This window comes from Acyrthosiphon pisum, chromosome A2 (genome assembly GCF_005508785.2).
Source record: "Acyrthosiphon pisum isolate AL4f chromosome A2, pea_aphid_22Mar2018_4r6ur, whole genome shotgun sequence".
In the NCBI taxonomy this organism is placed as follows: domain Eukaryota; kingdom Metazoa; phylum Arthropoda; class Insecta; order Hemiptera; family Aphididae; genus Acyrthosiphon; species Acyrthosiphon pisum.
In genome coordinates this window covers 62,351,720-62,375,559 of record NC_042495.1, presented here as the reverse complement: position 1 = coordinate 62,375,559, position 23,840 = coordinate 62,351,720, and the positions used below count along the sequence as shown (strand labels likewise).

At 27.7% G+C, this 23,840-nt stretch overlaps 1 protein-coding gene across 1 annotated transcript in view; it reads left to right on the top strand.

Annotated features, from left to right (window-relative positions):
* Positions 1–9,799: 9,799 nt before the first annotated feature.
* Positions 9,800–23,840, top strand: part of LOC100163883 (ATP-dependent Clp protease ATP-binding subunit clpX-like, mitochondrial) — a 15,226-nt gene continuing 1,185 nt past the window's right edge. The window contains exons 1-11 of the mRNA XM_003243310.4: positions 9,800–10,078; positions 10,220–10,304; positions 10,375–10,548; positions 10,617–10,744; positions 11,221–11,386; positions 12,189–12,332; positions 12,467–12,631; positions 14,663–14,763; positions 15,776–15,928; positions 16,007–16,183; positions 17,413–17,634. Of these exons, the coding sequence (XP_003243358.1) occupies positions 10,229–10,304; positions 10,375–10,548; positions 10,617–10,744; positions 11,221–11,386; positions 12,189–12,332; positions 12,467–12,631; positions 14,663–14,763; positions 15,776–15,928; positions 16,007–16,183; positions 17,413–17,634 (1,506 nt within the window). The 5' untranslated portion in view covers positions 9,800–10,078; positions 10,220–10,228. The remainder of the gene's footprint in view (positions 10,079–10,219; positions 10,305–10,374; positions 10,549–10,616; positions 10,745–11,220; positions 11,387–12,188; positions 12,333–12,466; positions 12,632–14,662; positions 14,764–15,775; positions 15,929–16,006; positions 16,184–17,412; positions 17,635–23,840) is intronic.

Here is a 23,840-nt window from a genome sequence, read left to right as displayed (position 1 = left end):
GTTATAGCTGTGTGTAGGTTTTTTGCTATGATCTCTAAGATGAAACTTAGTCCAATATATTACATAGTATATTCATAAATCAAACATTAGGTAACATAAAACAAGTCAAATGATTTAATTTTTTTTATACTCGTTTAAAACTTTGCATTTTAAATTATGCTTATATTATTTTACTCGTATGAATCAATTTACCAGCATAATTAACTTTCTAAGTTCCTATTGCATTTATAATAAACATCAATAGGTTATTACCAATTGCTAATTACTAGTTATTGACCAATATAATGTTTATAAAAATTAAATTGTTGTTTTTTTAATGTTCACTTTAACAAATAATAATATTTAAAAAAAAACTGTATGGTTTGTTCCAAATATTAAATTGCTTAATAATTATATTTGTTATAATGATAATATTTATTATTTATAATTAAACTTTTATTCTTCTTTTATTCACCAGTGTACAGTAGTACTAAAAGTTTCTTTTAATATAATATATTGGCAATAAACCATTTCTGTAACAGACAAGTAGACAACAAGTTTACGACACTAATGAAATGGTATAGGTACCTACTGTATAAGACACTCGTTTAAGAACACAATGTCCAGCACAGAAAAATCACACAAGCTACGAACGAAAATAAAAACGTACTTCCTATTAAAATGATACCTACCGTAGTCCGTAATGACTTTCAGCAATTATTAGTATATTCGGTTCAAAGTAAAGGTGTGTTATGGACATACATTATTCTATTAGCAAGACAACTTTCGACGTTTTTATCGATTTTGGGAAAATAAAATAATTTTTCAGTAATTGTTAATTAGTATGAAACAACTATGTTATTTTGTAATATTAGTTCTCATTATATTTTTAATCTTTTTTTTCAATAATTCGCCATTTCCTCGAATAGGTACTGATAAAATTTCATAACAATACAAATAAATTCTTATTATTATCATTATAAATTATTAGTTAATGGAATCTAGATAGGTATACTAATGTGTTTTCGGGGGAAAAAAAAATTGCAAGACTGCAAAAGTCTTGCAGTGATGGTCTTGTTTTGGTCTTGGTCTTGCAGCTTCGGTATTGGTTTGGTCTTGTTCTTGCAAGCCTAATATTGGTCTTAGTCTTGTTAGACCAGTACCATCTTGGTCTTTGTCTTAGTCTTTCAGCAAGAGTCTTGCGAGACCGCATGACCAAGACCAATTTTGATCATCACTACCTACAGCATTATAAATTATTATTTGTTATTGGTGTGCCTGGTAAAGGCGAATACGCAAGCGAATCGTAGAATACTGAAATTGTGCTCAAGTGAGTTTACTTTTATTCTTTAGATAATAATGTGCGCAATATTGTTGTAGACTATGAGAAATTGTACCCATGAATTTTAGGTACCGTGAAGACAAAATCAGTCAAAGTTATCATTATGATATAATATATAATTTTTGTCCATTTGCAGTGGCCCGACTGGCCTAACCCCCATGTCCACATAGGTCCAACGTTTCACAAATGATTCAACTATTCAAGTAGGTACTGCGCATAAAATAATATGTGTAGGTGGTAGGTATATACGAATTAAAATAGTATATCAAGTTGGCTTATTTTTTTTTTCTAGGATATATTTTGACGTTTTGATAGAGCAACAAATGTTGATTGGTTGTAACACGTGGTGTTTCTATAATGTTTCAGTTTCACAACCTTGCACCAAGTTTGGCTGTTGAAATAGTATAGCTGCATATTATGCTTATACTTAAATTGAAACAACTGAACAACCAAAGAAGGTTATCCAGTCAACATATCACGATTTACTGTTGTTATTAAAATTTACTAATTATTTTGCTTTTTGTTTTTCTATTTGTTGTACAGTTATAATTATGTAAACACAGAGAGGTATTTTATTAACGATAGTTCAAAACAAAAAGTTTTAAAACAATAATTATATTTCTTTAAACTATACAACATTATATTTAATATTACATAATGATAATACATTATTATACTTTATTCAAATTACCAAGTTGATACCTACCTACTCACTGTAAGCTGTAAGCAAACTATTGTGGTGAGAAAAAGGAGTTTATAAAAGTATATAACAATAACTATAGCCTATAGGTATACTGGTATAGAATATAGAATATAGTAAGTATACGTAGATACAATACCTATAGGCTATAGTTGTGTAATACAATTTAACGTACCTATATTTTAAAATTTAAATTCCAATACCTAACTGTAACGTGTTAACAATAGTAATAACTAATGAATAATAATACTAATGATATTATTAACGAGACGCTAATAAATTTACCCCATGTATTATAGCTGTGCTGTTGTATAGAGGTACATATTTTTGTATTTTTAAATCATAATCAATGAGTGAATTGATGATAGATTGAAATATAATTTCAATGATTTCATCCCTCTATTTATATAATAATTCCCCATAATAATACCCATCATAATATAGTTATTGTTGGTTTAATTAATATTGAGTTACCATTATTCTACTAATTTTGTTTTAAATGTATTATAAAATTAAAATGTTTTTAATTATGTACATTTTAGGTTTTATAATTTCAAATTAATGTCTTTTAAATTTTATTTTTCTGACCGTCACCTTTTTGGAGCACTAAAAATGCTTTGACTTACAACTTTCAGGGTGGTTTATGATACCAAATTGGATTTTATTGGTATATTGGCGAGTCAAAGGAAAAATATTACCAGACATTTTTAAACTAACCGGGAAAAACAAAAAAATAAATAAAGGGAAAACAGGAATTTTTATGTAAAAATTCTAATTTTTTACATAATCGATTATTTTTTTTTTTTTGTAAATCAGGAATGAATAAAATATGCAGCGACTTCAAAGACTTCAAATTTTCTCAAAATATTCATAATAGCATTTAATAGTTCATGACCCAAACCATACGAGATGGCCAGCAGGGACGATGTTACTTTTGGCCACCTACGGCCCACACCCGTATGACAGACGGCCACCTCATGGCCAAAGAAGACCCACCCTCATGCCATACTTGTAAAACACTCATTACTCATTACACGGTCAAACATATTATACTCCTCGAATGTTACCAGCTAAATTAAATACGTATCAAACAGGAACTATCGGATTTTCCCCTGTATGAGATACTTGCGCCTACTCCCGAGAAGCACATTCCACTAGCTTCATACATTTTAATTTCCCATACTCAATGAAATTTTTGAAATATTAGGCTAATAGCTTATGCTATTTATCACTATTTAAAATGTTGATTTTTTTTTTAAGTGTTGACAAAAATTAAAAATGTTTACACTTAGTCAAAAAGCTTGGAAATTCAATGCATGGTCACACATACCAAGCTGTTCATATAGGAATTTAAAATCATCAAAAACACATAAACACAAACTTATATATAAATTAAATATGCATAATGGTTAATATTTGATACAGAGAATATAAGTTGTTCTTACAAGATCTTAAAGTCTCAAAATGCAATTTTCGAAATTTTTATAGACTTTTCAAGTCCAAATCTCGACAAAAATGGACATCAAAAAACGATAGAAATAATTTTAGTTATTTTGTTGTAATTCAAAAAATATTATTTGTAGAGACCTGAGGACGGTTTACGGGTATGTTTTATTCGTCGGGTTTCCAAATATTTCCAATATTTTTCTTAGGTAGGTACCTTTAGTAATAGTACCTACATACCTATCTCGTTTAAACATATTTTAACTATAAAAAAACCTACGTAACTTATTTTAACTTGAATTCCTGTAGGTACTTACTAAAAAATGTTCAACAGTACCGATAAATCTCATATTTTTTTTTATCGCATTTAGCATTTCTTATTTTTATGATAATGAAAATATGATGTAAATAAAGGTATAGGTACCTACCTATTATACTATTATTATTTTGCAAATTTATTTTTATTTATACATTAAATGTTTTAACTTTTTCAACTTGATATAGATAAAACTTCATAAATTATTTTGTATAATATTCTACCATTACCTATACATCGCTACACAAGGCATGTCATATATTTCCTTATTTTATACTTAAGTATAGGTATCTACTTGGTAGGTAATTTATCTGTTACAAAATATTTTTGGATTGGTTTTCTACAACATTGGTAAATGGTAATAATAACATCACAACCAAATCGACTATAATAATAAAATTATACCTTTCTGGCTACATATTTATATATCATTATTGTATGTATAGTAGGTATATTAGTATATGGCTATATGATATGTCTATATACATCGACTTGTACTTACGTCTTATTCGGTCTACTAATATTATAATAAAAAATATGTAACTAAATTATATTGTTAATTTATCAATATAGCCGATATAGGTACTTACTTATGAAAAAATAGGTCCACAAAAAATAATAATATTACGTGATATTGAGTCAGATATTTCACGCCTTGGCCGGTATATACATATTATTATGCTCGTAATCGTATATTCATATGCACCGGGACCGCTATAGACGTCGACTTATCTGTTTTCAATGCTAACGTGAATGACGCCGACGACGACGACAATAAATTTTACGACAAGCGAGATGAATAAAATCAAATAAATACCGCAACACTGTGGGAAACCAGTGTCCAGCACTCCAGCTATACTATAATATTATGTGAACTGTTTAATGAATGCCCTCAGTGACTGGGTGACTTGAGCATAAAATGTGTACAGTTATATAGTTTAGGACCGTGTGGTATATATGATGGATGTTGGGTAATCTTCTCGTCGTATTATTAATTTATACCACTCCGCTCACCTTGGGGCGAGCCGGTATTGTACACGGACACACGGCAATATATAATATATATATATATACAATATGTTTGTTTAATATACCCATGGTATAATTATATTTTAGATTCTGAGTGAAACGATTAATGTATTGATTTTACAATGATGTGTGTTTTTTTTTGTGTCTGTCATCACCTTTTAGGACAGTAAAAATACTTAGATTTTCTTCACAGTATCATTTCTGATAGGAAAGTGAATCTAGTTGATACTTTGGGGGGTCAAAAGTAAAAATTTCCCAGTAGCTTTCAAAAGCGCAGTGAAAGACAAAACAAAAATTAAGGAAAAACGGGAATTTTTACGCAAAATCTGTTTTCGAGAAAATTGATTTTGGTTTTTGGTGTTACTCTTAAACAAATGGCCGTAGGTACATGCAATTTTGACTGAATGTTTATATTAGCATTTTCTATTCACCATAAAATTTTCCAAATATTTTGACTTATTTTGAGCTCTTTACAAACATTTTCAGTTTCCATTTTTTTTTAGTTTTTTTTTCTATAAATATCAATAAAGTTTTATCTGTTGGGCCAAAAAGTGTAAAAATTAAACACAATGCTCCTGATATATTATTACAATAGCAGTTGAAAAATATTAAAAATACATAGGCACAAATTTTTTTATAAGCATTTAAAGATCGAATTTTGACAAAATTTATCAAATTTAAAATTGAATAATTATTTAGTAGTTAAAAATCTATAAAATGTTCAACTTTTATATCTAAGGATTGAAAATTTAAAACAAGATTCCACGTAAATAGTTAATTCTGGTACCAAAAAATCTAAAAAATACATAAACACAGTTTATTTTTATAGTCATTTTAAGCTCAAATTTGGACGAAATTACATATATAAAAACCTGGAATAACTATTTTAGTTGTTTTGTTGTGATTGTATAATATTATTCGTGGGTACTTGAAACTTCTAAAGTATACTATTATATATCTATGATAGCACGATGGTTTGTTGTTGATGTATGACGCGTTACCTAATGGATATTGTGATATGAATAATTTGGAATTTATTATAGATACCTATTATAGGTCAATTTTTATTTTAATACCATAGATAAGTATATATTATATATTATATATATACTCTTTTTTCTGGACGTTTTTAAAAGTGAAGCTTGTTTATTTATGGGTACCTAACTCAATAATGAATCCATATACTAAAATAACAATAATAAAATTATGATTACGACGGGTTATGATGGGTGGAATTATAAGTATTAGGCAAATCGTATATTATGCCACTTACGACTTGCCAATAATAACTAATACTGTTCAGGTGAAAAAACACCAGACCTGGCAACCTCTTAAGTGAACTGATGATTTATAATAGTCTGGTGGCTGGTGAGAAACTTTTGATAATATTATAAAAACTGGTGAATTTTTAAATAGACTGACATTCTTATTGATTCACATTCATTTTGTTTAATAATTTAATGATTACAATATAAATTTTTGTGGGAAATGTGAACAATAATTTTAAATAATGTGTAATGGTTCATAATGTCTACTGTTGAATTATTTCCAGTTCAAAAGAAATATGTTTACCACGATATCGTGATGTATACTGTATGTTTGAATTACTGTTTTATTTGTAGGAACATCAATTTAATATAGTATTGTTAAGAAGACGCTACATGCCTACACCGACATATTTTATTGTCTCTCTTTTACAAGTGCGTACCTAACATACCAAAGTTTACGCTCAGCAGATCACGTTTAGCTCCGTTAGTTTATCAGTTAAATCAGGGTGAATTAACCTTTAAAAAAGGTAAGATCATTATCTAGAGCATCTCATATAGGCTTTGTAGTTTGTATTATATTTTGATTTTAAAGAGAGTAATGAGTATTTTAAAATTGTAAATCTCAAAATTCCTGTTTGATGAGCACCTCCCCGGGTATTGCATCTACCGGGTACAATTGTGAATCTAAATCATCTAGGAAACCACTCAAACTTAACAAGGCAGAAGAGTCGTTCAGAAGAGATTCTGACCCTCAAGGAAGCCGAAGAAAGAGTTCGCTAGGCGGCAGACGCTGCGGTTATCTGATCACAGAACGTGATTCGAAAACAGCGGGCCTAGGCCGGCTCAAGAAAAGGTACGGGGAGGAGAAGTCTAGGATGGCTGGCTTGACCAGTCCGAGAAGACACTGAACATTAAACTTAAACAAACAATTATGTAAAGGGACGGTCCGGGTCATGTCTCGGCCAACCCATGTAGCTATACGCTGGGTAATGTAATTTATGTAAGGTATCATTGAGCTTGTAGCATGTACATACACACCAGTCTAGCTGAGGAAGGCATGGTCCGGCCCATGTGAGCCCGGAATCGCTTACCTCTCCCCCCAAACTTAGCCATAGCCCCCCAAAAACCTAGGACATACAATTTTATTATGCTATTACTGCAATAGTCTGATTGCCTTTAATATATCCAGCCCCCCAAACCAAAAGTTGAAATTGCGCCTATGGACCCACTTGTAACCCTACTGTACAGCAGAGCGACATCCACTTAACCACTTTTTTTTATGTATATTGTATATATAGATAAATTTAAGTTTGATAAATAATCCTGTACCTAATAGTACAATTTTACACTGAGATCAAAAGTGATCAGTTACTGTTAAATCCTATTTATAATATTGAGTGATTGCTTATATTTTGTAAGTTTCAGTATAAATGTGTTTAAATGTTATAACTTTACTAGATGTGTGCCGTGTGCCCGTGTGTATATTATAATTGATTTTTGTTTTAATTTATAGGTCATGAAAGAAATAAAAACCATTTTAATATATATTTATTGAAATAAAATATTATGTACCTACTACCTATACACAAGACAAAAAAAAAATAATATATGGTGTGGTTTTTGTCTATTAGGAAGCTTGATAATAAATCAAAAAAATAATGGGAAATGAAAATGTTAAATGTAAAATGATAGACTAATATAAGTATCTATGGAATTTTCAACTAAAGATATCTATAATAAATTAATAATAATATATAGGTAGATACAAATTTTTTATTCTTTTAAAAAGTATTTCGTAATCATAAGTAAATGATAATTCCGTGATTTAAATATTTCAGTGTTCGTATAACGAGTATAACGTATATAATTTAAATTTTAAATACCTAGAGTATTCTAAATCCCGTTCGGTCGGTATTATATAATTATTATTAGTCGCGGAACTACGAATATTGACCGGTTCTGCCAAATAATATTTGTAGTTATTGTTTTTTTTTAGTGTTACTCTTTTAAAAGTACCTATACAGTATACCGCCTACGAGCAATATTATCATATTATACCAATATACCATTGTCCATTGATTTTAGATAATATTTCTAAATTTGTATTTATAATTACATAGGAATATAGGATACAAACATATAAAATATAAAATTATTTTTGTACAATTCAACGTATTTAGCTAGATTTGAAGAACAGATTTTTTTTGGTGGGGGGAGAAAGGTTAAGCTAACGAATCAATTCTACACGTGTCACATTTTATTATTTGCAGGGAGTCGGGACCGTGTATAACACCATGACTGTGACACTGTGTGAGGGGACGAGTTATTTACTTGATTTTCTATTAATTTTATCCATAGGCATAGACATATTAATAAATGTATTAATATATCTATGGTTTTATCATACGACCAACGGGACGCTGATTATTGTGATTATTGTAGACCAGCGTCATAATATCATATCACATGATCAGTTGTATTTTAAATTTAAATATATACACAGTGCAGAAGGCCAGATGTACCACGTACCTAACGGTAGGCGTGTCGAACTTTAAATTTAAATACACAATGCGCAGAACTATACGATTGCTCATTAGGTCTTCACTATTTTTAAACCATAACAACGTTACACAATAACAGATATTACTTATTAGCGAATAGTGGGGCAAACTAATAACAAAGTTGTGGCCTTGACGGCTTGGCACTACAACTGTTGTATAGTAGTTGTACTGTTGTAGTGTCGGGGTCGCCGAGAGAATGCGTAGAAGTTCGACGAATTTAATTGAAGGCAACCAGTTTTTACTTTATATGATGTGTTTCCCCCCGTAAAGATGTAACGTCATATTATTTAAATTTTTAAACTTTTAAAGCTTAATCGGTGGTGGATCAGACTGTAATAAGCATAGGTGCAAATAGCCCGACTTTTTGAGGGCGAATAAAGCCCTATAATAAACAAAATATGAATATAATATGCTCAATAATAAGTGGTTAGGCACTGACTTTTTAATTGAGTGCATTTGGCAGAAATTTGGAGGGATTAAGTCCCCCAGTCAATCCTTCCTCCTATTTTCCCCAATGCTAATAACTACCTACTCGAATGTAGGAACTTGTACCTACCTACGATATCACCTATACACGACTTATATTTTAAATATCACGATTTAATCGATTAGCGGTCATTGAGATTTCTGACCATAAGGCATGGGATCAGTAGCGCCCAACCTTATTACTAGGTGTAGCAGTCGCTACACCTTGAAAATAAGGGGTGGGTGGGTATAATAACATAAGATAATCAACTTGAAATATGTTCATAATTAATCACAGTTTATATTGCCATTGTCTAATACCTTAATATTTACTTCATATTTACTAATATTATCAATTACCATATGATAATAAAAAGTATAAAATAATAACATTTTGAGTTTGTAAGGGGGTGGGTGGGTGGGAAAAATCTTTTCTTGCTACACCTGAAAAATATATCTTGGGCGCCACTGCATGGGATAATAAGTAATAATTAATAAATAATAAATTATTGTTTGGTAGTAATATTAAAAAAAAACTGATTATTTAACACGTCACGGTGTAGTGTGAACCTCGCTTCAATCGTGCATAGTACAATATACAGTATAGCTATACTGGTTCCGAGTTCTGACGGTCACTAACTTACAACAGCTGATCGATTAATGACCTCGTTATCATTCGATGGATTATCATTTATTAGTATTTAGTTGTTAAACAAAATAAACAAAACTCGATAGGTAACAATTAATAACAATATTGAATAGGTACCTACCTATTCCACGGACATTGTAGTCACTAGACAGTCTCCACTCGGCGGTCACTAGTCAGTAGTCGCCAGTCGGTCGACGGTCGTACCTAAAATATTATTGTTAGGCTTCGAACTTCGAAGGATTTCTTGTGGGGCGTACATAGGTACTTGTAAGTTGTAACGTTTTATTCCCGGGACGACGACGTGCCTTTAGAAGAAGCTATTTCAAGTACGTACTCAATTTAAAAATTAGGTTTTATTTTTGTCGGTCCTAAACATTATTTTAATTTAAATTGTCAAAAGCAGGCTTGTTTTCAAAAAAAAAAATCGTGTTAAATTACCCTAATGTTTGTTTCGTTTTGACGCACAGGCTTTTGAAATGGCGACTAGATTGTGTTCGAAATGTATACAATCCAAACTGTACACTAATTATTTAAATTTATCAAGAAACTTGAGTAAGTAAAGATGATTATTAGAGTCCATAGATGATAATTTGGTGTATAACCTTGCCCTTGCATTTTGAACGTGTGTTGACCCATGGCCATCACAAAAGAGACACTGTTCACCAACGTAATTTCCAGACGTCGCCTAGTTATTTGAATGTAGAAAACTCGGGGACAGGACGCAAGGGTGATAACACAGGCCACACGGGAATTGTTTGTCCGAAGTGCACAACTGCCAATTTAGAGTTCTTTTTGAGTAATATATTGCCAACATTTAAAAATAATTAATTATAAAATATATTTTATATTTTTGTTCTGTTATAGCTTCTAATCGATTTTTGAGATGTCAGCGATGTTATCATATATTCAAAGTAATTTCTGCCGAAGAAAATAATTTAAAAGATGTAACAGAAGAACAAAATAAATATAAACCACCACCAATTCCAAAAGAAGTGAGTAATTATTTCTAGAATTATTATTAATTATTATTGTAGTACATTAATTATAGTACCTACTATTGTAGAATTTACTAACATTATATTATAGTGTTTGACATTAGTGAAATCATTTAAAATTAAAATTATTTTTGGTTGAGGTTGAGTATAAAGTTTTGATTTTATGTATTCAATCATGCCTAAAATAAATTTATTTCAAAATTCAACTCATAATTTGTCAATTATTTTTATTATGCTAAAGTTTATTTTAATATTATTTTGATAAAGATAAATTTATGATGAGTTTTGAATTATGTACGTAAGTTTCAAAGTTCAGATAGGTATGTAATAATAATTAAGAACAATGAATAAAGATTTTAAAATATAGATAGATATTTATAATTGGGTAAATACTGTCGTAATAATTGTGTTTGGTTCTTTACTAAATTAATTAATATTTAATCCATATATTTTAAATACTTTGTTCAATACAGATTTTTGTGAACCTTAATAAGTATGTGATTGGTCAAGAATTAGCTAAGAAAGTGTTAGCTGTGGCAGTTTACAATCATTGTAAACGTATTATTCATAATATTACAACACCAAAAAAGAATGATGTGATTGATCAACGGTTACTGGATAATTTACAAAACTCAAGAGGTAATTAAATATGAATGATGTGTTTATGATTATATACAAATACAACTTTGTTTTTATAAATTTACAAATTAATTTATCTATTTATATACAAAAAATATTAATAAGTACAAGGTCATTTAAATTGTATACAGTAGAACCTCTTTATATTGAAATCGCTCAGGGCCAATTGATTTTTTGGATTTTTTCCTGATAAAGGAAGAGAGACTAAAATATGCAGGATATAGTAATTTGGGTTGTACGAAACTGATGTTATTATTCATTAGTAGAAGATTTCTGTCTTATAGGGCAGGGATGGAGAACTCAATGCTACTAGATAGCAAATTTTAAGTGTGCAAAAATCTAGCAGGCCAGAGAAAATAGAAAGAAAAAAACCTTATGAAAACTGTTATACACCTATAAATAATATAATATTACATTTAATAATTGAATACTGGATAAGAATTTATATCTACGTTTTACGATAAACATTATATCGATTTTAATAATTTTATAAATAATAAAATAAAATATAGAAAAATCTTAAAATTTTATATTTTGATAAACTAAATTGAAATGTAGCACGGGCCAGTGAAAAATGGTACGCGGGGCCGCCAGTTGCCCATGCCTGTTATAGGGGGTTAATTATAAAGAGGTTGTAGTGTAGTGCTGTGTTACTTAAACTATTTATAAATTATATCATATAATTCTTACTATTTTTTTAAATACACAATTTAAATAATGATGTATGTTTGTTTATAATATGATAATATGATATACATAATTTAAAAATTGTATAAATTGATTATTTAATTTTATAATTTAGAGAATTTATCTAACAACCATATATTTGGAATGCCACAAATGGATAGTACAAAAAACAATCAAGACGAAATTAAAATTACTTCAATATTTGAAGATACACTGTTAGAAAAAAGTAACATTATATTGTTGGGACCTACTGGATGTGGTTTGTAATTATTCACCGTAATACTATTTTAGAAGTACAATATTGAAATACATATATACCTATTATTTAAAATGTATATTTGCTACAGTATAACTTATAAAATTGACTATATTTTAGTTATTTATTTTAATTAGGAAAAACATTATTGGCTCAAACAATAGCTAAGCAATTAGATGTACCATTTGCAATTTGTGATTGTACTAATTTGACACAAGCTGGTTATGTGGGAGAAGATATTGAAAGTGTAATTGGAAAACTCCTACAAGCCGCTAATTATGATGTTGAAAAAGCTCAAACTGGTAATATATAAAAGTTTAATCATTTATTTGTTCAATATTTTAATATCTATAAAAAAATGTGTTTGATATTTAAGATATTAAAAATGAGTATGTCTATGATACTGTCAGCACTAATGTGGCTTGAATTGAGTTTTAACCTTTTAATTTTACAATATTTCAAATTAGGTATATTTATTATTTTTAGTATTTTCTGTCTTCTAAAATATTAATTTTACATCTATCTATTAGTTTTCTATTAGATCTTACACCAAGAAGAGTTACTTCTGAATATATTAAAATGAAATCTTAGTTATTACTTATAAGTTTAAGAGAACGTTACACCCATATATGTTGTCTCCGTCTTATCCGTTCTTAAGTAGAACTCTGTCAATTTTGGTATTAGAATAGTTTAATAAAAAAATCTATTACAAAATTAAAAGATGACAATATTTTAGAGAGCGAGATGTCGAGTATATTTAAATAATTTAAATTTTAAAAAGTTTTTCAAAAATGTTGAAATATTTGCTATTTGTAAACGATATAATGAACATTATATTGGGTATAATGAAAAAAACATAATAACTTGCCCTCAGAAATATCGTCACAATTCAATTTTATAATAGGTATTTTTACTCAAGAACCAAAATTGAGCAAGTTCTACTCAGACTGCGTAAACGCGTTTTGTCTATGTTGTACGTAAGTGAAAGTAAGACAGAGGCAACACATGTGAGTGTGACGTCCTCTTAAGTATCAAGTACGCTAGTAGCTAGTTATGTTTTCAGGCATTATATTTTACCAGTCATCTAATTTATTACTCAAAATTGTATTATATATATATTATATAATTTCATGATATAACTGAATGTATGTGACATAAGTCTTATGTCTTAATCATGTATAAGATTTGTGGTTAGATTAAAAACAATGTAATGATATTGGGTCAAATCTATGCTGACAATGCATTACGTATCACAATGCCAATGGATTATTATTATTCTATTGTTTTAAAATTTGTGAATTAAACGATTAGGTTTATTATATTAAAAATAACAATTGAAGCAAATTTTTTAAGGTTGTGAAGACATTTTTTAATCTATTATCACCTATTGGAACTATAATTTGGTTGTTTTCTAAACATGATTGAAACACCTAATTTCAATAATTTGTAATTGGTATATAGTTTTTTTTTCAGGAAATAATGTAAATATTTTATTATAGAATTAAACATTTAATTTTAGAAATGTTCTATTGATCACGATCCATGAGTGCTAATAATATGGAATGTGGATACAATTATTTATGTTTAGAAATGTATGTACTGTAAAATATTTTTTACTAATGTAAACTCTATGATTGTTTATGACTTCTTCTAATCTTTAGATCCTTTATATATGGGTATATTGTCTTAAGCACCTTAATTTTTAGTTATTTTTTCTGAACGGCTGACAAGATTCTTTTTGTTGCCATCAATCAATCAGTTATGCCAGTTACATCTATAAATATTTTTGTATTTGCTGAATAGTGAATAGTGATCTTATGCTTACTTGATTTACACTTGTATGTTGTCAGGTTTTGTCCATATAATTTTATAAACTTATTTCTAAAATGTTAAAGTAGAATACTAGGACTATCAACATTTTCATTCAATATAATATACCGATGTAAATATATGTGTAGTTTTAAGTGAAATGATATTAAAATTTAAAATAGATTATTTATTTCTGTATTGAAACATTTATGTCTAAAAAATATTATTTACATTTTTTTTTAATTAATCATTGTTTAGTAAAAATGTGGTGACTTTTCTCAGAAACTATCAAACAGTTTAAAAGATCTCTATTTATAGTATTTTACAATAAGTCTAAAAGCAATTGCTTACTTGCTATGTTAGGAATCCAAAAACAATTATAATATTAGTCAATTTTATTATTTAGGTTGTAAGAACATATTATCAAATATGTATACAAATAGGATAAAGTAGGTAGTACTTATTCATAAGTACTATTAATATTATACATTTTATAATTCAATATGATAAAAAAAATGTTTTAGGTATTATTTTCTTGGATGAAATTGATAAAATTGGTGCAGTACCTGGAATTCATCAATTGAGGGATGTTGGAGGTGAAGGAGTTCAACAAGGAATGTTGAAAGTAATTTTTTATTTTCTATTATTAAATACATTTAATAAAGTTATTTTAATAATGAATACATTATACATTATTTATACATTGATTAATCAATAATAAATGTTTTAAAAATAAATTATTTATGTTTATTTTAAGTTCTTTGATGATAAATCTTTTTAGCCCCGTTCACACGATCAAATAATTTGATCGTGTGAACGGGGCTTTTTGATTTAATCTCTTATATTTGACAAATGATTTTTAGAGGTGTTCTCTGGCATATATGAAAAAAACAAATGTGTAGTCCTAATTTTCGATTGTGGTATTATTAACGTTATCACTAGCTCCTCCAAAAAAGGTTTGATTACTCAATAAACTGGAAATCTATGTTATGGAAACTAAATTTCTAATAATTTACTATCTCAAAAATTTTTTTATAAATATACCTTTTCCATTTTTTAAAAAGTAATAATTTTGGTAATATTAACAAAAAAAAATATCTTTTTTACCCATGGGCTATGCACATTTTTATGTAGATTATTCTCAGAACTTATTATACAATATATTGTAGAAATTATTACAGAATCATTATCTACAATATCAAACATTACTACATTAGGTATACTCACAAAAATGTTATCAGATTTATTAGTTAATCACTATATACAATTAATTTTTCCATTCCTTTCTTAGTTGATATACAACAATGACATTGATTAAATTATATTATTGAACAAAATAATTGTGAATCTAATAAGATGGTAGATAGGCTGGATGTATCGTTATTGATAATAAGTTAATAAATACCTTTCTCATCACAATTGGACATTGTTCTAGGAAAATAAATCAGAAAAGATTACCAACACTAATATACAGCTATTATAATCTATTTTATATCACTTAATACATAAACTATTTTCAAGCATATAATATTTTTATTGAAGTTTTTGTCTCTTTTTCCATGGCAATTTTTAACATATTCTTATTTTTAAAAACAGTCCTTTTATAATATATTTTTTATATATTGTGTTGCTTATAGATGTTGGAAGGTACTGTTGTTAATGTACCAGAAAAAAATACCAGAAAACTTCGAAATGAAACAGTTCAAGTTGATACTACTAATATCCTGTTTGTTGCTTCTGGCGCATTTACTGGTCTTGATAGACTTATAAGTCGCAGGACAAACCAGAACGTAAGGAACGAAACAGCTTATTCATATTATACTATCTTAAATTGAAGTTAATTCATTTATTTTATTTATATTTTTCAGAGTCTGGGATTTGGAGCAGAAATTAATAATGAAATGGGAAGTAGTAGAGCTGCTGCTGAAGCCGACCGTGTTGCTTCAACAACTTCATACACTGATATTGAAAAGGAAAATGCTGAACGAGATGGACTATTAAAAAAAGTTGAACCAAGAGATTTAATTCAATTTGGAATGATACCTGTAATTAATAATCCATTTATTATTAAAATTAATGTGGCATGTTGATATGACTTATTGATATGGGTAGATTATTTATCTTCTTTAAACATTTATTTAAAGTTTTATTTGAATTTCAATATATCGTTAAAATATTAATTTTTTCATATACTAGAAAAAAGTCTGAGGCACTTGGGGACTGCCGTGTTAAAGCTATTGTATAACTATGTTGTAGCTACCTATGTATCATGTAATTATAACTATTTATCTTTGTATGATATTAATTCAAGTTACATTTTTTGAGCTCGACGACCGAAAATAAAATGACAAAATTAGTTTTTTTTTTTTTTTTGATAATGGTGGAATAATAAACAACCTACGGAAATATTTTATTTGAGACTTTTTTTGCTTAGCAACTGGTTAGACTGTAAATAACAAAAAAAAATGATAACATCTTACGGTCACGCTTTTTTGTTACAAAAAATTTCTTTTTAGTCTTCGCTCCAGACCCACGATAAAAACTATACAATAGCTTAAAAAAAACCATTTCTCAATTACATTAAATTTTCAGTTAAATTGTTGATAATTTATAAATCATAGTTATTTAAAGTAAATTATTCACAAATTCCTTGAATTAACAGAACATTTTAAATCAAATAATTCTCATTCAGAGTTCAGATTTTAAATTTATGTAAAAAGTATTAGGTAAAAAATAAAATATTTTAACTTTTTTAATTAAATATGTGTTTGTTTAATATCGTTCATTTTAAAATTCCATCCCTAGTCTATACCAAATTCTAAATTATGCCAATGTTTAACAATTTTAATTTATATTAGTAAAATATTGCTTTATGATTGATAGAGTTTATCACTCATCAGTACTTTACAATTATTAATTAAATATTTTAAATTTTAATGCGTAGGTATTATACACAATTTTCAGTAGGTATTATTAAGTATTTTTATATGCTTTAAATGGCCAAAACTGAAAAAGGAATTGGTCATTGGATGATGTTTTTGTTAGGTCAAATGTGGGTCAGGTGGGGTTATTAAACAGTAATTAGTAAATTTTTACAATAATTCATAAATCATAATTATTATAAATCTTATATCATGGCTCCAGTAATTTAATAAAAACAAAGGTTCTTTGTCTTGAGCTATGTGTAGTTAAAATATTGATTTTAATAAAATTAATGTTTTATTCCAAGTTTATTGATTTAATATATTTTATACATGTTAATATTTTTTACCAGGAATTTGTGGGAAGGTTTCCAGTTTTGGTTCCATTCCACTCCTTAAATAGAAACTTGCTTGTACGAATCCTTACCGAGCCAAAAAATAGTACAGTTAAACAATTCAAATTACTGTTTGGATTAGACAAAGTTGAATTAACATTCACGGATGAAGCACTTAGAGCTATTGCCTCACAAGCCTTAGAAAAAAAAACAGGTGCTCGAGGATTACGAGCAATTGTGGTAATATTTCATTCTAAATACTTATTTTATATGATAATGTGAACATTGCTGAATAATTAGTAACTCGAACTTTAAAGGAGCACACAACACAAAAAATAAGTTTTTTTATTTGAAAGAATGTTCAATTCTAAGGATAATGGTATAGGTTTTACTTTTCTACTCACATTATTCAATAAGTTATGAGCAATTGAAAAAAGACGTGTGACGTCATTGGGCCCTACTCATCATAATTGCCTATCTTATACGTGTAAAAGTTCTTCGCTTCTCACAATGATTTACCCTCCTAAACATTTTATTTTTAAAATTTAATTTACGTATAAATGTGTGGATTTATGTGTTTAAGATGACGCAAGAATCAGAATTTCTATATGACGTTTAGTTTTTTTTAAATATTAAAAATCTTAAAAGAAACATTTGGTTAAACGGCACGTCATGGCGGTCGGCGGACCGGTTGTTCCAACGCTGTGCGACGTCACGCGGCTATTTTACATTTCTTAATATCTCTCAAAGTAATAATTTTTTTACATTAGATTTTCACCAAATCATTTCATATAGCCATAGTTACAATAATTTAACATTTAAAAATAATTTTAATAATTTTTTTTTGTGTTGTGTGCTCCTTTAAGTAACTATTATAATATAAATATAAGATGTAACTAAAAGATAGCACTTTTGGGGATACCCACTTAACCACCCGTTGGACGGAAAAAGATCGCTCCAACGCATCGATTGTCATCAAAAACTAAACTTTCGGTGCAAGTGTGACAAAAAATAATTTACAACATTTTAAAAATTTCGGATGGCTATATATAGCTCAAAAAGAGTCAAAATAGTTTGGGGGAAAACAAATTGGGGGAATATTCTATTTAAGTGTCTAATATTAGCTATGGAATATAAAATTTTTATGAATTTCTAACTAAAAAATAATTTGAAATTTTACGAAAATTTTAGCATACCTATACGGAAAATACTAATAAAAATATTTGGTGAACATTTCAAGTGTCTAGGTAATTCGTTTTTAAGTTAGGCACACCAAAAATATAAAACCGATTTTTTCAAAAATGTTGTGTTAAATGTACCACTTTTTTGTTTTTCTTTACGCCCCTAAAAATACTGGAAATTTTCAATTAAAATTCAATAAATAAAAAGTACCAACGAGATTCTCTTCAGAAAAGATGCTGATGTCAAAAATCGAAGTATTTTTACTACCCCAAATGTTGATGACAGAAGAAAAAAACAACACCCATCATTGTACATTATTGTCGCTCTGCTCAGAACATAAAATAAAAAATAGTAACTTATAAAGTAATAAGTACTTATAACCATTTTTACATAATTAAACAGTTTAGTTATTACTTGTTAACTAAATTATACAATCATTTTTTTTTATTGTGCCAATAAGTAGTCCAGTCATGAACTAAAATATATTTCTGATATAAATTTAATGCATAGGATATTCCTAATAATTTCAATAATATTTTATACTACTATAGGTACATTACAACTTGATGTGTTCCAGAAATATTTTTATAAAGAATTCTATAATTGTAGACTTATAAGTTATTACATATTAAAATATATCTTATTACGTTAAAGATACTTTTGAAGTACTAAACTTTATCTATTCACTGTACAACGGTGTTTCGGTATATGATTATCTTATACCGAGTCCTGAATAACCGGATATCATTAATTTTCAAGGCCCTAATCCAAGGTGAAAAACGAAAATCATAGTTGTTCCCACAGCTAGGTACTATAACACATTACATTAACAAGACTGTATGCCTGTATATTATATTAGCCGTAATCAGAAGATTTTCTCTATGAACTGGTTGTATTGGTTGTAACTCGCCATTATTAAACAATATAATTTACTTAAAATATATCTGTTATTTTTCATTGTTTTCTTACTGGATCCAAATTTATAAATTCAGCAATAATGTACCTATAGTTCACTATCATTATTATTGGTAAATAATATGCAACAATACAATATACCATTATACTTATATATATTTCAATGAAGTATAATTATATTCTTACTTTAACATTTTTCTCTTACCTAAATAAAAATGTAATCGTAATTCGTAACTAATAAATTCTATCTTTATAGTATTATTCAGATTTTAAACACATTATATTATTATTTTACATGCTACCTTCAATTTTTCTTGTAACGTGAAGGTCATTTATCATAATATTATGTTATGCCTATAATATTGGCATCATACACTTAGCGATTGAAAATGCATTAAAAAAACCGAAATTACACTTGTATATAACTAGTAATACTAAAGCCTTTAAAGTTCTAGTTTTAAATCGAATTAATCACGAATACATTTAAAATAGACCATGCATCCGTTATCATTATAATAACCAAAATAGTGATAAAAGTACCCAATAAATGATAAAGACACCCAATATTTTGAAATTACGAGAAATCAAATATTATTAAACTTACCAGATACTCACAAATCCAAAATTAACATTAACATAATGTCAATAGACCAAATATAACCTAATATGTTATACCTAATTAATAGTTGTAATAATAACAAGACGTTTATCAATTAATAAAATATAGGTATATAAAAATCGTTAGTAGCTCATAAAGAAAATATTTTTAGTATTGTGTACCTACTAATTTAAAATTATGTTACATTTTTTTAAACTTTCATAGTCGTTACTGATTTTAAATATTCGATAAATAAAAAAAACGGCAATTAATTTGTGATAATTTTCAATCTTAAATTATTTTGTTTGTAACTTTCATATATCATAGATGTTTGATAGGTATTGTATATAGATAGTTATGACGTATATTAGGTCAAATGTTAACATTAAAGGGTTCATTATAAGACATGCGTTGATCTTATTTTATAAAATATTCCCACAAAAAAACCTAGATTGTTCATACAATTATTAATATCGATAGGATCTCACTGGGCTCCATGTAATTATAGAGGACCATTTGGGTATATATTAGATGTGTGGTGGTGTGGAGTACAGTATATTATATATGGTACTAACTATTTTTTCTTTTTTAAAAATCTATCTCTATACGAAATACGCAAATAATATAGTTCTAATTATTATTTGTCGTCCTTCATAACTAGTATGTTCGTGTAGAAAATATTTTTTTTATAATCTCAAATTTAAAAAATTTTAATTATATGCTAAAATATACCAATTTGGGGCTGTTAATTTTATATTTTTCAAATCATTATAATGTCATAAATGATCCATTTTTTTTTTTTGGGGGGGGGGGGGGGGGGATATTTTAAGATTCCCTAGAAACATATTTCTTATGGTTTATATTTTTACGTCGCGTATTTCATTAGTTTTTGTATGAGGTGACTTACTGCTATTTTAAGGGGCCTTAGCCACTCAGTCACCTTATTTTCTGCTATGGTAGTTAGTGCGCCTTGGTGACATTTTAGTAGATAAAAATATCTGAATAAAGGTATTGATTAACATTAAAATTTTAATAACCTAACCATCTAGTTTTAACAATTCCTTTCACAACCCTTTAATAAGCTTTCTTACCTATACCTATATTATAGAACAACATGCTTATATTTTAGGTACCTATGTTGGTATATTCAATGCAACTATTGACTTCTGTCTAATATTTAATGAAAAATATCTCCTTAAATTATTTCTTCAAGAGACACTCCGTAATGTTCAAAATGCAAACACAGTTTTTTAAATATTTTAAAAACACAATATTTTAATTATACCTTTTCTCGAGTGGCCCGCCAATAGAGGAAGTAGTTACCACTATTTTATTAATTTATTTCAGAGATAAATGTGTTGTTTATTATTTATTAAAATAATCATTGAACACTTACTTAACTTTATTAGTTATTATACTTATCTGGAATCGCACTACTTATGTTGCCGACCTGGTGGCCCGTGGCTAGTTTTTTTCAATTATTATTATATTAACCTAACATTATTATTCATATAAAATATATGTTTAATAGATCTAGAATCTAGAATTACTACATAAAATATGCAATTCATCAATAAAACAATAAAAACATTTCTATTATTTCATAATATCTAAACTATTAATATGAGTTAGCCTCAGCAGTGATAATTAAATTATTAACTGTAGAAAAGGCTAGAAAATATGGATAATAAAATGAAAATAGTCCCAACTCCTAATGTAAGTAATTGTAGTAGGTACCTATACTAAAAAATATTATACATATAAAAAAACACTAACTTAATATTATATTATTAGGCACTTGTTCTTTATTTCATAGTAAATAAATAAATAATATTTTTATTTAAAAAAAAATATTTTAACATTTTAGTTTAGTAGTGATTTGAGAGTGGATAGGATTTTTTTAGCTAATGTAGTAAATTAAGGTTTAACATTTTGTGTAAAACTAATTAATTATTTAATAAACTGATTGATTGATAACATAACATATTTTTCATCTAAACATATATAAAGCTGCTGTCATTACACTTATTATTCAATTAAGAAACAAGGTTAATAATTTTTATATGTTATATATAATATAAGTATAACATAACGTGAACAAATATTATTTTACTTAATCGTGATGACATTTTGATGTTAATGGGTTAAAAAAATGCGGTACATCTTTAGTCATCATTAATTTATAGTTGCGAAACGAAAAGACAATCTTAAAACTACTCAATATTAAGGTCTCATACTCGAAAGCATTCCATAATTTTCCGTTTCGTAGGTATTAAGTTTCTTGTATAGTAAAATACGATATAGGTACCTACTTGTTGTCCATTAATTTCGGGTATGTCCATCGAAAAACACTTTCAATCACGTACAATATGAAACTAACTATGATAACTGATAAGATATAACAGTTTTGCGTTTTATATCAAATAGTTAGTAAAACGTGGGTAGTACGACTATTTTTCTAAGTGATATCTTATCTAGACTGATTACCTTTTTTTTTTTTTTTTTTTTTCGTTTTGAACCGACGGCGCCGCGGGAAATGCTTTCGCAATACTTCCGCGACGCCGCAAACTAGATTATTATTATTATTATTTTTTAAATATATCAGTTTTGGTCCCGGAACTTATTGAACAGATTTCATACTATACTAAAAATTATAATTATTTATAATGTAAATAATCACAATTCACCAATTATAATATTATATCCATCCATAGAATGAAAAATGGTTTATCATCGTGTTTTCTAATGATACATTTTACATTCAAACTTAAAACTATTATAATGACATTATTCAAAATCACTTTTATTCAGTTTTATACTCGGTAAGTAGGTACCTATATGTACTCATAATCATAAATATTTAAAATTAAGCCAGTTGTAGTGTTTAGAGTTTAGATATAAGTTGAAGAAAACTTATCATACTTTTGTGGTATTTATAATTCAAATACAACGTGGTTTATCTCATTATAAATGTATATACACAATATACATATTATCAATTGTACTTTGTAAGATTAATAATATTTTCCTATTTTATTATATACATAATAACAGTAGCGCCCACGCCATATTATTTAAAACAACACTCCACATTGATCCTATTCTGTATATATTATACCATCAAACACTAAAATAAGTTTGACTACCCATCCTAAATTCCTAACAGCTAACACCCAGAGCCGTATATTGTGTAAGGGGGAGAGGGCAACACATGGGTTAAAGTGGGGGACTCATTTCCCTTACCTCCAACGGCAGTTAAAAATAATTGTCCCCTTTAACAAATTATTCCTTAAACTATTCAGGGTTTTAAAAACAATCTTAAATTAGTCAGATCAATATAATTAGGTATATTATATTATGATTAGGATAACTCGACTTAACCTATTAGAGCAGTGTTTCTCAAAGGGAGGGTGTACTACGTATGTGATTCCTAAAGTGCTTATTTTTTGGCAATATGTCAAAGTGTGCCGTGACTTATAATACAAAACTAATAATAATGTCCCACGATAGAAAAAGCTTTGGTTGCCACTGTTATAAGACAGTTGAAAACTATTACAAATACATAGGCACAATTTTTTTTTATAAGCATTTGAAGTTAAAATGTTGACAAAATTTATCAAATTCAAAATTGAATAATTTATTTTGTAGTTAAAAATTTATAAAATGTTCAACTTTTATATCTAAGGATTGAAAATTTAAAACAAAATTCCACGTAAATATTTAATTTTTGTTACCAAAAATTCTAAGAAAA